The sequence below is a fragment of the Chaetura pelagica genome, unplaced genomic scaffold (genome assembly GCF_000747805.2).
Source record: "Chaetura pelagica isolate M959 unplaced genomic scaffold, ChaPel_1.0 scaffold235, whole genome shotgun sequence".
NCBI classification, from domain to species: domain Eukaryota; kingdom Metazoa; phylum Chordata; class Aves; order Apodiformes; family Apodidae; genus Chaetura; species Chaetura pelagica.
In genome coordinates, this window is record NW_009953215.1 from 2,077,843 (window position 1) to 2,093,639 (window position 15,797).

Consider the following 15,797-nt stretch of genomic DNA (forward strand, 5'->3'; position numbering starts at 1 on the left):
ATCACAGGCTTTTACTCAATAAGCTTATAAAATGAGTGTTTGGAGTTGTGGGCTGTTAGCTAATGTTTCACTGGAATAAATGAAGTCCTCTAAGGTCATCCTTCTTGTTCCCTTCCATCCTAGATTGGTGTATTGATTCCTTAGTCCTACAGACATTACATAATTTGTGGGGGGCAGGGAACAGGGATGAAATCTCCTCTCTTCCCCCAGTATTTTTTCCATAAATAATGTATTTTCTGGTAGATTTAACTTCTGTAATTTGCTCTATCTACAGCTCAGACATGAGCAGTGCCAGTAACTCACTGGCACGAGAATTCTTAACGGATGTCAACAGACTCTGCAATGCTGTGGTCCAGAGGGCAGAGGCCAAGGAAGATGAAGAGGAGGAAACTCACATGGCAGCTCTGGGACAATATTTGGTTCAAGGCCGTGGTTTTATTTTGCTTACCACACTGAACTCAACTATTGATCAGGTAGTAGTTTTTCTTAACTGGGTGTAATTCTGCATTGAGCTTTGATTGTGTTCTTCTTGGTGCTGATTTCCTTGCCTTTTTATGATAGAGTGTATGAGTTAATTGTGAAGACAAGAAGTTTAAAATTCGATGTTGCAGTTGCATTTTTTTCTTCAGCAAGAGCAGAAAAATTAAAAAATAGCTATTCACGTGCCTGTTTGACATCTGATGCTGATGGTCACTAAACATTTGACTAGTTAAGACATGTGAAGCTGGAGTGCAGCAGCTGACTGCGGAGAGGCAACAGATTAGAATTTTCAGGATAAATGAGTCTGTTTACTGAACTTGCAGTACCAACTGACAGGTCATAGTTTAAGAAGGTCCTTTTGGTTTAAGGCAGTAAAATTAATTATACACCTTCATGTTTTATTTATGGGCCATGAGATATATCTTTGCTGTGTTAAGTAACTTGCTCTTGAACATAACAGACAGCAAATATTTTGTCACTTTAGTTCAAAAGAGAGAGTGTTCTAGAAGAGATGATATATTTTTTCTTATATTAAAAAATATAAAAATCTAGCATACATGCCTGTACCTTCAAGTGTCCATTTTCTTCTTTCTCTCATCCTTCCTCTTCAGTGCTCTTGGATGTGCACTAAGCTTTGTGTAGGATGAGATGTGCATATCCCAGTGCTTAAAAGTAATGAACCAAGTGAATCCTGAATGAGTTTACTCAGCCCTTGTCTTAAAATTATATTAGCTGTTAATGCTGGTCAAATTGTTTTTAGAGGTTTGCATTTCCATCAAGAAATTACTTGTGCAAGACCTCAGTCAGGTCTGTTGGCTTGTTTTGGGATTCTAGTAGGTGCATTGGCTAAGCAGTAAACCCACAAGACTGCAATTATAAACAATTACTAAGAAGAACGCTTACCAATTCTAGGGCTGTGGGTTTTTTAGATGTCATCTGAGTTCTTTGTAGTTGCTGTTAGTTGCTTTGGAACTAGAGCTGCTGGAAAAACAAGTGGCTTTCATGTAAAAAGAAAGCAGGGGATTACATGTTCTTCCCTCCAGTAAAAACCCACTTGTGAAGAAGGAGGGGAAAAAAGCTTGTGCTCTTCTTTGAAAAACATCAGCAATTATTTCCTAAGGAAATAGGTCTAAGAGGGGAGGAGGAATGTGTCTAATGGGGAAAGTCAAATTCTGAAAGTGTACCACTCAAATTGGAAAAGTTGCTATTTTGCTTATTCCAGTCTTACGGTTCTTTGAAAGCTGTATTGTTCATTACCATGCCTAATTTATCTTGTTGAAAATACCTTTAGTAACAGAAGAGAATTGGGTGAATGAACTGAAAAAGCCTGCTTTTGTGTCTTATTGTATTATATACCTAATGTTAGCTTTTTTAAAGTTTTGTTTGAATAGATAGTTAATATCTACCTGATGAGACTGTTAGCAATGTTTATAGCTCTGTAAGTATATATATTGAAGTTGCTTATCTCCATACATTCTAATTTCATTACTAACTTTAATTTTTTGAGAAAGATGTTATTTCAGCTGCATATCCCTGAATGATAACTGCCAAAACACTGCAGTCAGCATTTTCTATGAAAAAAGGGAGAATTTTTCATTCAGACTGAAAATATTCTGTGGATGCTGAGCACCCAGTAAAGGAATTGCGTTTAGATTCAGCACCTTCTACTGCTTTTCTCTGCATTGAAATTCTTAGTGTTGAAGACTTTAACTCCCAGTAGGAGTAAGGTTTTCTAGTAATTATTCTATTTTTTAAATTTGGAGTGACTTCTCTTTCCTCCCATAAAAGGTCATCTTTCTACTGTGAGTCAGTAACATTATTTGATGAATGTAATCTTATTTCGTTTTCTTCAATGTGCAATTTTGGATAAATTATAAAGTTTGCCAAAAAATTCTTCAAAGTTATGGTTTTGTAACTGCAAAAGTTTTGAACATCTCTTAGGCTTTATGAAGGCTGTGTTTAAATCAACAGGTTACTAGATTTTGACTCCTCAGGTTTTGTTCTATGAGGAATTCCTTCAAAAGGAAGGATGAGGAGCAGAGGGGTAATAAATTTTTTAGATGCTTTCTGATTGGCTCTAGTTAATATTTCTATTTTTAGCATTCTCTGCAGTTAGATAATTTTTTCATTTCAACCAACAGAATGGTGTAGGGAGTCAATGTTTAACATGTAAGAGTTAATCTGTTTTTAAGAAGTGAAAAACCTGTTGTTTCTCATGTAGGAGCTGACATGTCGGGAAGAACTTCTGACTCTCCTCTTGTCACTTCTGCCTTTGGTGTGGAAAATCCCTGTCCAAGAAGAAAAAGCAATAGGTATGTTTTCTCACTTAGGGTCTTAAGGACCTAAAAGTGATTTGTGTTTTGCTGCATAGCCTACGTCTCCTGACTAAGGAGTTAATTGTGATAAATATCCTTATAATATACGATACAGATATGGATTCTGCAAGGAATTTCAAATCAAATGCCAATGTTCTGTCAGCATGGGGAGGTGTTTATTGCTTTTGTCTGATGGATTCTTTTCTCTTATTAGAGAATAAACCTGGATGAAACAAATCAAGTTACCTATCTGTTTGAGAGAGTTACTAAGGCTTCTCATCCCAAGTTCTCTTAGTGTGTCTTTTCTATTTTAAACTCCTGCAAATTTAAGGTTTTTGTTAGTGTTTGTAGACTTTGAGTGTTTGAAGTGCTGGTTTTATATAATGAGCTTTTCAGCTTACTTACTTGCATTTTTCTTCCACGTTCCTGTAAGCATGATCAAATTAAACATATAATTTTGTTTCTCTTACGAGAGCTTAATGACTTTTCCAGGGTTAGTTTAAAATGCTGTTGTGTAAATAGGTTGTAAGATGTTCTGGTTTTGCACTCTGCAAAATGTATGGATTTTGATTTTACAAATATGTCTTATACTACTGATGCAATAAACATGGTGTATCCATTGTGTATGGACAAATTTTTCTTTTCTCTTGGACTTGAAGTATATTGTAATCCAGATGTATCAGGCAGCTTTTTCTTTCTGTGCAGGAAATATCCTTTGCTTGATAAATTACTCCTGTTCAGATTCCTTCATCCAAAGCAGATGTTTCTGCCTCAAGCATCACAACTGACTTTATGAAACAGCAAGGCATGGTCATGCTTGCACATAGAAGCATCTTTTATTTCAGTTTAATGATTGTAGCTATTGTGTGGGGGAAAGGGGAAGGTGGGGCTGTTGTTAACTCTCATTTTTCTAAACACTAGACTTTCTATAAGTATTCACGATTAAGTTGTTTTATGGTAGGTGTTTTGCTGCCCAAAGCATCCAGTTAGAGTTCTGCCACTACTTAAAAATGATGATGAATTTTATCTAAGAACATGCAGACTTTTTTCTGTCTTCAACAGTTTATGGTTTGAGTTTACTGATACAAATAAAGTGGAAATACTTGTATTTTACTCTTCAAAATCTTCTTGCCTATTGAATCAGATTCTATATACATATTTTTTACTGTGTACTTGAAAGTGTTTTGGCTTAGCTTTTGTGGAAATATTCAGTGTCTTAAACATAATTCCTGTCCATCTCCCTATTTTCCCCTCTTATTTTAAAATCCACAACTTCTATTTCTGCTATTTGTGTTTGGAACAATTAATGCCGAAGTAAGACTGAGGTCTGTATGCTTGAAGATTTGCAATGTTTCTAAGCAGATAAACTTATTTTGTTTATTGCCACAATTTTTTCTTCATGCATTCTTAGAAGGCTTTGACTTAGGGCACCCAGTTCCTATAGCAGCTGAACAGCAATAGGTGACAATGGGTTATGACATTGAACATCTTTTTTCTTCTTCTTAGTTTTTCTTCACTTCTTCACTTGTGAGCCAAGGCTGCCTGGCAACGCTTACAGTGAGACTTCAAATATATGAAATGGTGTACACAGTGTAAACATGTCTTGAGCAACTACCTGAGACTGCTTTCATAGGAAGTAATAGGGGAGATGTCAGAGTTGGCGTCTTGCTGATTCATATTTTGCTCCTACTGTATTAATATGCCTAACTTATCCAAATTTAAATTGAATGTAACCAGAGACTTGTGGGTATATTGTTCCTTTATATCCTATCTGTAACAGGCCAAAAGATTTTCAGACTAAGCTTTCTTTTCTTTGCTTCTGAAAAAGTGCTTTCATCTACTTTGATCACCTCTTTTCTTAAGAGAATGGAATAGCTGTGCCTACAAAAACTTTTAGCAAACCCTCTAGCACATTTTTGTCTAACCCTAATTATAAAGTTAACTAATTGGTCTACTTTGAAAAGAGAGTGGTTCCCAAAGACAAATCCTTGCTGACTTTTTTAATACTGAAAATTTCATACAACCATATGCAAAACCATGACCAGTTAAGATATTACTTTAATTTTTTTTAAGTTGGAGATATCAAACTATAAAACTAAGGAAAATGCTTTACATAGTATAACATTTGTGAATGTTTGTTTCATGTTCCCTTGTATTTCTGTTCCAACAGATTTCGATATACCCTATACAGTAGACATAGGCCTCACCAAAGAGAATAATGCCAGTTCCATGAAACCTACTCAGGAAAAGCTAGGCTTAGATGGAAGCACTCGTTCATCTCTTCAGACTTCTACAAAACTAAGCTCCCGATCTCGGAAAAGCGGACATCTGCGCAAAACCACCCATCGTTACTCTGTGCGAGATGCAAGAAGGTCTCAGCTCTCCACCTCAGATTCTGAAGGCAATTCTGATGAGAAGACAACTGTAACAACAAAACACAGGCGCTCCCAGTTACTGCAGCCTTTTTTAACATACCCAGCTAGAGACAGCTACCTTGCAGGTAGAACTGATGGCCTACCTGCAGAAACAGTACCGAATTCTAATCCTGATGCCCCTAATCTAGAAAATTCCAGCCAAATTACTCCAGCACATGAGCTAAACTCAGAGATTTTGAATGAGCCAGCTGCAGGAATTGCTGAGAACAATGTGGATAATTCTCCTTTTGACTTGTGCCGTGTCTTATTGTCGCTCCTAGAGAAAGTGTGCAGATTTGATGTTACTTTGAATCACAGTTCTGCTCTTTCAGCTAGTGTGGTGCCCACATTGACTGAGTTTTTATCAGGATTTGGAGATGGTTACAATATAAGTAGTAACACAGAAAATGAAGCAGTTACTGTAGGGTGGACAGAAGAACCTGTGGCTCTGATCCAAAGGATGCTTTTTCGAACAGTGCTGCATCTTATGTCTTTAGATATTAGCATTACAGAAACCATGCCTGACAACTTACGAAGAAATTTAACAGACTTACTTAAAGCAGCATTAAAAATCAGAATTTGCTTGGAAAGGCAACGTGATCCTTTTGCTTCAGGGTACAAGAAAACACTACAGCAGCCAGTTCAGGATGACTTGGTTTTGTCTAGATATCGTCACAGGGCCTTGCTTCTGCCTGAGGTTATAGAGGGGGTCTTGCAGATTTTGATCTGCTGCCTACAAAGTGCAGCCTCCAATCCATTCTACTTCAGTCAGGCTATAGATCTAGTTCATGAATTTATACAGCATGGGGGTTTTAAGCTGTTTGAAGTAACTGTGCTTCAAATGGAATGGCTGTGTGTGAAGAGTGAGGGAGTGGCTGGGGAAGCGTCGGAGCATCTGAAAGGCCTAATCAACAGCATAATGAAAATAATCAGCACTGTCAAAAAAGTGAAATCTGAGCAGCTCCATCAATCAATGTGTACAAGGAAGCGACACCGACGATGTGAGTACTCTCACTTCATGCATCACCACAGAGATCTCTCTGGGCTCTCTGTCTCTGCTTTTAAAAACCAAGCTTCCAAAACCCCGTTTGAAACTTCTGAGGGAGAAGTTCATTATCCTGACAGATGCTGTTGCATTGCTGTTTGTGCACACCAGTGTTTGCACTTGTTGCAACAGGTTTCTCTGAGCAGCACTTGTGTTCAGCTTCTCTCAGGTGTACATAATGTAGGAATATGTTGTTGTATGGATCCAAAGTCTGTGATCGTCCCGTTGCTTCATGCTTCCAAGTTACCAATATTAAAAAACTTTCAACAGCACATATTGAACATCCTTACCAGGTTTATATTGGATCAGCTGGGTGGAGCAGAAGTTTCTCCAAAAATTATACAGGCATCATGCAATATATGTACTGTTGACTGTGATCAACTTGCTCAGCTGGAAGATGCCTTGCAGGGCAACTCTAGTGATGCTGGTCTTGCATCTAGTTCCTCTTGCAGAGTTCAAGGAATTCTGCCTAGCAGCGCATCTGAAGATACGTTACTGAGATGGGATGCACTGGAGGTTTACCAGGACATTGTTTTTGAAGAAGACAAACTACGTGGCATGCAGATGGCAAGCCATATTTGCCACTTAATTCAAAAGGGAAATGCAGTGGTCCAGTGGAAACTATATAACTGTATTTATAATCCTGTGCTCCAGAGAGGGGTTGAGCTAGCTTGCCATGCTCAACACCTTCGACTGACTACAGCTGATAAACACACATGCAGTTGCCATAGCCAGTATTTGTCTTCTGAAGTACTTCAGATTTATTTGCAGATACTCCCTGTGTTGCTTAAATCCAGGTTGGTTCATTTTCTGTATATTAATGGGAAACATCCTAATTATGTACAGAGCTTTTTATGTTTGTTACTGATCAGAACATAAGTTTTTTTGGACTGTAGTCTGCATTTGGGTATTGCAGGAGTGGCAAAAAGCGAAATGCTTGAATAGCATAAGATTTAATCCTAAATTCATGAACTACAGAAAGTAAGGACAGTTAACTGAATTATGATGGGTGATATATATAATTTGATAAAATTAAGTTAAATTAATAGGGTTATGTGAGACAATTACAAAGAACAGAAGAGTTCCAGTTTATGTAAATGATTGTCTAATGCATTTTTAACTTTTATCCTAACCTGAACTGTATAAGAAGCTATTAACTTTTGAAATTGCACTTAGTGGCAAAGAAGCAAGAGAAGTAAAATTTAGGGTATCTTAAACTTTTAAAAATCTATGTCCTACTGGCATAGAGATGGGAAATATACAAGTAAGTACATGATTAATTTGATTCTAGAGTGTGTAACTCTCTTACAGTAAAAGCTGACCCTGTGGGAAGGAGATGGGAGGGTAGCAAAGGTGGATTTCTATAAGCAAACATAGTACATAATAGTATTTCCTACACTATCTCTTACAAACCCCCCTGAATTTTCTATACCAGATGGATGATGTTTGTTTAGGGTTCTAGATAATTGCAAACAAGTTCCTCCTCTTTAATATACAGTCTACAGTAATTTATAGCAATAACTGTAAACATGATCTGTCTTTGGTGTTACTCAGGTGTGTAGAACAGAGTTACACTTGGATAAGATGTCATCTAAACTATGTGAATCTGTGGCTGACTTACAAGGTAACTCTTATGCTTTCTCTTGCAGGGTAATCAGAGATTTGTTTCTGAGTTGTAATGGAGTGAATCAAATGATTGAGTTAAATTACTTAGATACCTTAAGAAGCTATTCTTTGAAAGTCTTAGAGACTTTGATACTCTGCCTAGGCCATCAGCAGAAAGACCAAGCAATGTCAGAACTGGAAGACCTGAACAGTGAACAAAAGGAGTCTGCATCTGACTTGCCTGCTTCTCTTTGTAGCCAGAATACTGTTTCAGAAGTTCCTCAAAGCCTGAGCAAGTTTTATGCTGGCTTGAAAGAGGCTTACCCAAAAAAGAAAAAACTTCTGAGCCAAGACATTCACGTCAACACAATAAACCTGTTCCTCTGTGTTGCTTTTTTATGTGTAAGTAAAGAAGCAGATGGTGATATGGATTCAGCTAATGACTCTGAAGATACATCAGGATATGATAGTACAGCTAGTGAGCCATTAGGGCACAAACTACCCTATCTATCACTGGAAAGCCTTACTTTGCCCTCCCTGGAGCATATTCACAGGGCTTCAGATATTTGGTCCATGTGTCGTTGCATCTATTTGTGTAGTTCCATTTTCCAGAGGCAGTTCCATAGACTTGGAGGCTTTGAAGCATGCCATAGATTACTAATCCTTATAATTCAGAAACTTGCTAAAACTAAGGAAAAGGAGCAAGAAAAGAGGGATAGAGTATTGAGTGAAAGCAGCAGAAGTTCACATGGGAGCCCTCGTGGTGAGCTTCTCAACAAGGATGACTCTGTTCATTTGGCTAAAAGCAGAGAGATGACACAATTTGAGCTAGATATTTCTGACAGTCTTGCTGGTGCAGAACAGCTGGTCCTTGAATGTGCCTCCTGTGACAGCTCATTGAGTAGGGAACACACTTCAGTTTCTTCAGTTGCCAATCTTGAAGGCATAAAGACCTCAGTAAGAGAAGAGACTGAGTGGGCACTTCATGGTATCAGACTACTTGAAGCTCTGCTGACCATCTGTCTACACAGTGCAGCTACTGTACAGCAGAAGATGGAACCAGATGTATTTCACCAGGTACTGTGCAACTTCTCTTAGCTTACTTGACTCATTTGTTACATGCCATGTTATTTTAACAGTAATTTCGTCAAAAGTTTTTTTTTAATCTCTAAAAGCTTATGTGTTTATCGTGATACTACTATTTTTTGTGTAGTTCTGAAAGAATACAGGTAAATTATGTATTTAGTAGTCAGGGTGGTGGTAAGCAGGCACAGAATAATGGAACTGGGTGCATGAGCATACTGGCAGTTGCTGTTGCTGAAGAGGAATCTTCCCACATGATTAACTTGTCACTTTTTGTATTGAGATGCTGGTAAGGACCCTGCAGCCTTTGGCTTGTTCTCTAACATAATCTCTGTCCTCCACTCTTCTTGGTTGGATCCCTGTTCATGCCAATTGTCTGCTTCTTGGGAGCTGGGAGAGAGGCTTCCAGAATGACAGATTGATTCAGGCTGGATTAGATTTTAACCTTGCTCACTTCTTTGAACTGTATTTCTGGTTTATTTGTCATGTGTCTGTTAAGAGTTTGGACCAGCATGTTGGCTATATGGATAGGGGTTGAACTCAACATCAAGTGTTGTTTTCTGCATTAATTTGAGTCCTAGGGAAGACTGTGATCCTGACAGATGAAGATCTTGTCTGTCTGTATAAAATGGCCCTGACTAGAGGAAAGGAATGGTTTCCTCTGACTATAAAGTCAGTAGTGGCTGCCAACAACTATGAATTGCTGGATGACTAGGCCTGTATTTTTTCTCTTAGTCAATTGCAGTCTGATTTATTTTTTTTCTGGGTTTTTTTACCCTCTAGTTCTTTTGTCCAGTCCCACATTCTCCAGAGGCTGTCTGAGCTGATGGGATTTGAATGATGTGACTTGTTTTTTTGAAAGGGCATTCAGAGGAGAATGTGTCTGACAGAGCTGGGATTGAAGGAGAGCTGCATAAGCAAGATGTAAGCATTATAGATAGTGATGTCTTTGGTTCTGAGCAGAGCATGGTGCTTGAGAAAGGAGCATTAGAGGGCACAGGTACTGAAATGACACCTGAAAAAACTATTTCTTAAGCTTTAGAGGTGAACTAATCTAGTGTTCTACCAAGTTGTTAATTCAGTTGTTAATAAGACACTTCCACTGTGCTTTAATGCTTTCACTTTGATATTTACTTGGCAGTTAATTACAAAAGCAGTAGGTACACAGGAGAGAACTGGAAACCCAGGTTCTGTCTTGGCCATGTTCTGCTTTTGTGAACTTAAGCATTTCACCCTGTGTCTTGTTAGAACAGAATCATAGAATGATTTGGATCAGAAGGGACCTTAAAGATCATCTAGTTTCAAACCCCTACAATGGCAGGGACACCTCACGCTAGACTTGCTGCAAGCCCCACCCAACCTGGCCTTGGAACACTTCTAGGGACAAGGCATCCACAACTTCTCTGGCAACCTGTTCCAGTGTCTCACCACCTGCCCGCTAATTTCTTCCTAATATCTAATCTAAATCTCCCCTTTTTCAGTTTAAAGCCACTCTCCTTTGTCCTATCCCTTCACGTCCTTGCAAAAAGTCCCTCCCCAGCTTTCTTGTAGGCTCCAACCTCTCTAGCGCTTAACCTCTCTTGTAATATTGTGGTGTGGTATGAATGTACTGTGTACTTGAAACTGTTTCAGAGATGTTTATTTTTGACATAATGCTTTCACCTGCAATGTTTGGAAAGCAGCATGTTGCTAGATTTCTTCATTGTGCAGTTTGTTTAACCAACTAAATCTCTAATGACAAACAGGATTAACCTTTTTTATTGGAAGAGACTGGGTGAAGTCTGATGGTTTTAGCTGAGAAGCCAGATTGGTGTAGGTGGAAGGGGTAGTTCTTCAATGAAAGTAATAAACCATTTCTGTTAGCCAAAATAACATGAATCAAAATGTTTGTCTCCCCCAAAACACAGAATACCTGCGTGGATGATATCTTACTTCAAATAAAAGAGCAGCTTGCTCAATCAAAAGTGATAGAAACTGACTTGGCAAAGCCTCTGTTTGATTCACTGCTTCGTGTTGCATTGGGCAGTTTTTCTGCTGATCTGGATCATTCTGAAGAAAAAATTGAAAAGGTATGAAACAGCAACTAAATAACCTAATTCTAGATACTGCAAGGTTTACTGGGTTAAGTTTGTTGTTTGGATCTGCTGTTGAACTCGATAGGACATATTTAAATGTGTTTGGTTATTATGGCTGTTGAAGATCAAGTCTCTGATTCTCGTATGTGTGTGAGTTGGGTGCTGGCTGTTGATATGCATCCTACATCTACTGCTTAGAAATGAGCTGTGCCCCTAAAAGGAGCAAGCTGGGTATTGATACGCATCCTACATCTACTGCTTAGAAATTAGCTGTGCCCCCAAAAGGAGCAAGCTGTGTTATGCTCTATGGACAGTGGACATACCTGAAACTTGATGTTTTCTTCACTCATCTCGCAGCAGACTGTGACAAACTCTCAAAGAGAGCTTCAAATGGGGATATTGACTCATCCTGGTGACTGCAGAGATATCTTCACCTTAGAGTGAATGTCAAGGCTCATGTTTATGGTGATAGTGATTTTGGACACAGTTATTCTTGATGCATTGGCCCCTGCTTACCAAAGCTGTGGTCAGGGAGTTAATAAGAAAAATCCATCTTTGCAGAATCCAGTTTCTATGTAAGAACGAAGTATCCGTAAAAAGTATCTCAAGTTTCTTAAATTAATAATACACTTACTTCCCTTTTGCCCATGGACATGGAGAAATTAAGTATCTAGATGGTTCTAAATTACTTACTTTTCTGACAAAACTGGTAAGCTTATTTATGTATTACACAGACCCATTACACTGAAATAGAGCCTGTGTCACAACCTGGAGATATTTCTGAAGAAACTGAAGAATCACAGTGCTGCAGTATTGAAGTTTTTGCTGAAGAGGAAGGATATGAAGCAGATGGTGAAAGTAACCCTGATGACAGTGAAATGAAGAATGAAGGTAAATGTGAACTTTCTGAATATACAAAGCAGTCTTTATGGCATAGCAAGAAAGACTTCTTGTCTTTTGAGATGTACAAAAGTAGGGTGAGAATCAGAACTTTAACAGATGGAAAAAGTTTAACTCTTTTACTTCCAGTAGGATGCAGTTACAGATAGAGATGATGACTATTCTTACTGTCTGCCTTGGTTTTCTTGCTTTATGTGACTCTTGCCCTGAAGTCATGTGGCTCAAATATATTATTGTGATCTAGAAGCAGTTTTCTTCAGAGATAATTGTCAGTAGTTTGTTTTAAAATAAAAACTATTTTTTAACTTATTATAAAATCTGGTAAAAACTTAGTCTAAATATATTTCATACAATGACTAATATGCACATCTCTTGCTATGTTCTATTTGTGTAATGAATTTTGAACATGAATTTGCTTTTATCTTTTCCTTTGTGCTGAACATCTGGATGCTTACATTCTTGTATGAGTTCAGGATGAGCAGTAACATTCTTTAATAGAAATGCATTCAACTGTTACTGTTTACCTGTGACTGGGTTTAGATAAACATTTTTAAAGCAGTTCTGAATTAAAAATTTAAGCTGGAATACTCCCATGAAACATCCATCTGTGTAAAATGGTTTTTTAAGCAATGTGTTTTAAGGTCTTGCTAAAATACAAGAGGAGAAGCTTAAATATTGGGCTTTTTCCTTTTTTGACTGTTATGGAGATACTCTGTCATGTGCTGTCATGGGCCTTTTCTCGGTTAAATAACTGCTTCCCCCAACATTTTAACACGAAATAATGTAAATTTATCTCCTTTCTTGGTAGGCTCAGTGTTCTGTATAGAAGCTTGAGGCTCTATTACAATGATTTTACTGTCATGTTTCATAAATTGCATATTTCATCATTCCTCTATGTGCCTGCTTCCCAGGAAATGAAGGCACATCATTTAAGAGCATGTTACAAGAGAAACTGCATCCTTGCCCTTCTGTGTTGGGAGGAAAATATGAAAGTCTGAAGCAGAGTAGATGATCATATTAACTTATAAAAACTGCTTATAAGTTAGTGACTGATTTTGGTTTGTACCTATGAGAAGGTTGGAGAAATTGGATATTCTCCTTAAACCATGCAAATTGTATTCAGCTGAGCAAGTTTGAGTATGACAAGTGTTTTCTTTCAGGAGCAGACACAAAGGCAGAACCAGGATGTACTGGTCCTTCAGGTTATTTTAATAACCTAGCTGAAAATGTCAGTCAAGGAGAATTAATGTATCCTGAAATCTGCATGTTAGAATTAAACTTGCTCTCAGCTGGTAATGCAAGTTTAGATGTGCTTGCACATGTATTCCGAAGCTGCCTGAAAATCATCAGCCAGAAGGAGAGAAATGCTACTCTACTTATAGAACAGGTAAAAATGTTATTAAACGAAGGCAACAGCTTAGCAGTCGTATTTCTTATTTTCCTCACTTTCATAGTATCAATATAGAAACAATGCAAATGACTGATATTGCCAGCTAAATTGCATTTAGGTTACTAGAAACTACAGTAAGCTAATGTATCAAAATATATTTGACCTAGAAAACTTTTGGGTTTTACAGTTGCCTTCTTTTATCAAGACTGTTCAATCACTAGTGTTGTACCTCAAAATTATTTCCTGCTTTCATTCTTAAGTTTATATTAGAAATTAGTTACGTACAAGTCAATGTTCTCATGATCCTTTGGAGTTGCTAATGGCTTGTTTTTTAATAACTAAATTGAGTATGCCTCTTGCAAAAAGGGGAAATATGGTTAAGTAATCTAAGCTTAAAGTGCTTGTTTATATAATAATTTGACTAAGAAGCCAAGTTAGTGCTTTACAGCTTAAACCAAAAGCAGGAAAAATAATACTGATTTGAGTACTCCAGTTGTTTGTGTGAACTATTAACTTTAAATCACTAGCACATATGTATTTTTTTCTGAACTTGTAATTCAAAATAAGTTCATTTTCATTATTCTTCAATATAATTTAGAAGGAGCAATCTAATTAAGCAATCAAGAGATTCTCAGTATCTTTAGAGATTTTTCAAATTACCTTTATTTAAGAAGTATTTGTGAAGGTTATGTTAGTAACTTGTAAGTAAATGGCTTTGATATATTTTGAATTTTTTAAATACTCTTTATAAAAATCTTGCTTTAAAGGTTGGTGAAACTTATTTTGCTTTCAGGATTGCATGACTATATACCAACATGCTGTATTTTGTCACAGCCTGTCAAATCCTGTAATTCTATTATGGGGATGACAAAGGAGATCTCAGCTGCTGAATAGATCATGGCTCGAAGGCTTCTTTTTAGAAGCATTTGGATTTTGAAGTCTCTCATCTGCAATTAAACTATAGAACATGAAAGAATGTTCTTTAGCAAATACAAAAATTATTTCTATAATTTCACTGGGATTGTCTTTAAAAATCAATAGTAGACAGGAATTTATTGAAATAAATAATTTTTTAGTTCTTTAGCTGGTGTATATTCTTCAGTTATCAGTTTTCCCTCTATTTTTTTTTTTAACAGGGAGCTGTTAAACATCTTTTGGGAGGATTTCTGAACATACTGACACAAACAGAGTCTAGTTTCCATGGTGAGTTCAAAGCCTAGGGAACTTAAATTTTTTTTAATAACTTAATGTATCCACTCTCAGATTTTTAGCTCCCAATGCTAATGCAAAATGTGTTCATTGTTAAGTGTGAATGTATGCAGCTTCTGCTTTAGCTTGTGACAAGTATTTAACTTGTGTATATGCAGGGTTATTTCTGAGCTAGTGGAAATCTGTTTTTTAAACACATGCTGTCAGATCTAAAAACAACGGTTGGTGACAGTGTTAGCAAACATTGCTTAGAAAAATAGTGATTACCTTACAGATTGATTCTGATTCCATAACAATATAAGTTTTTTTATCTCAAATTTCTTCCTAACACAGGTCATAGTGATGTCTTGATTTTTATTACAAATCGAAAACCAGCTAGATAGTCTGAGAATGTGGAAGCAAATGAAATGCTTGCCCTAAGGTAGCCTGACAGAACAACACTTCTCTACAGCAGGAGATGATGTAAACCCATCCCAGAACTTTGATCCCTGGCTTTGTGGGGAGAGCCTTTGCAGTGTAGGTGCTAGGTTTCCAGGCTTCCAGACTCTGCTGTGCAAACCTAGGAGTCAGATTTGCTGTGTACCCATCTAGATTTGCTCAATTAAATTATGAATTTTAGTGTCAGGAAGTACTGTTTGATCTCTGTAGAATTAATCTTGCAGTCATTACTGCTTCCAGAATTTGAAATATTTTTGCAAAATGCTCTAAATTCCAAGTTAATCTTTCCTCATAATAGTATGGAATATGAATTTTTAAAGCTTTAAAACAGAATTAAAGAATATTATTCTATCTCCTTATTTTTAGCATGTCAGATGGTGCTGGTAGACCTGTTAGTTTCCTTGATGAGCTCACAGACATGTTCAGAAGAGCTAACTCTTCTTCTGAGGATATTCTTGGAAAAGACACCTTGTACGGTATGTGTGGAGTAACACAGCAAAATTCAGAGGCTTAATGAGGAAAACAAAGCAAAAAGAAAGTAATTTTGTTTCCAGGTATTTTGGTAGATAAGGAGATGCCAACAGAAACATTCTAACTGACCAGAGCAAATAAAATTTCATTGTTGAAATAATTAATTCTCAAAACATGAAAAGGAAATAAGAGAAGAGAGTGTTTTGAAGTGTATGTTAGAATCCTGGGAACTCTCTTTAGCACAAGAAAACAAGCTTCCTCTTGAGGAGACTGACATTGTGGTCATTGTTGACATAACACTAATAGTGTAAAATACAAAGTTATTCCTTTAAAGTCATAAAGCATCTCATTATTTCAAGAAAGCTTTAGCAG

General features: G+C 37.1%; 1 protein-coding gene across 1 annotated transcript in view; it reads left to right on the forward strand.

Annotated features, from left to right (window-relative positions):
- Window positions 1-281: 281 nt before the first annotated feature.
- Window positions 282-15,797, forward strand: part of LYST (lysosomal trafficking regulator) — a 64,427-nt gene continuing 48,911 nt past the window's right edge. Inside the window, exons 1-9 of the mRNA XM_009997588.1 lie at window positions 282-476; window positions 2,705-2,792; window positions 4,966-7,051; window positions 7,904-8,936; window positions 10,850-11,011; window positions 11,752-11,908; window positions 13,078-13,304; window positions 14,444-14,510; window positions 15,321-15,430. Coding sequence (XP_009995890.1) covers window positions 282-476; window positions 2,705-2,792; window positions 4,966-7,051; window positions 7,904-8,936; window positions 10,850-11,011; window positions 11,752-11,908; window positions 13,078-13,304; window positions 14,444-14,510; window positions 15,321-15,430 — 4,125 coding nt within the window. The remainder of the gene's footprint in view (window positions 477-2,704; window positions 2,793-4,965; window positions 7,052-7,903; window positions 8,937-10,849; window positions 11,012-11,751; window positions 11,909-13,077; window positions 13,305-14,443; window positions 14,511-15,320; window positions 15,431-15,797) is intronic.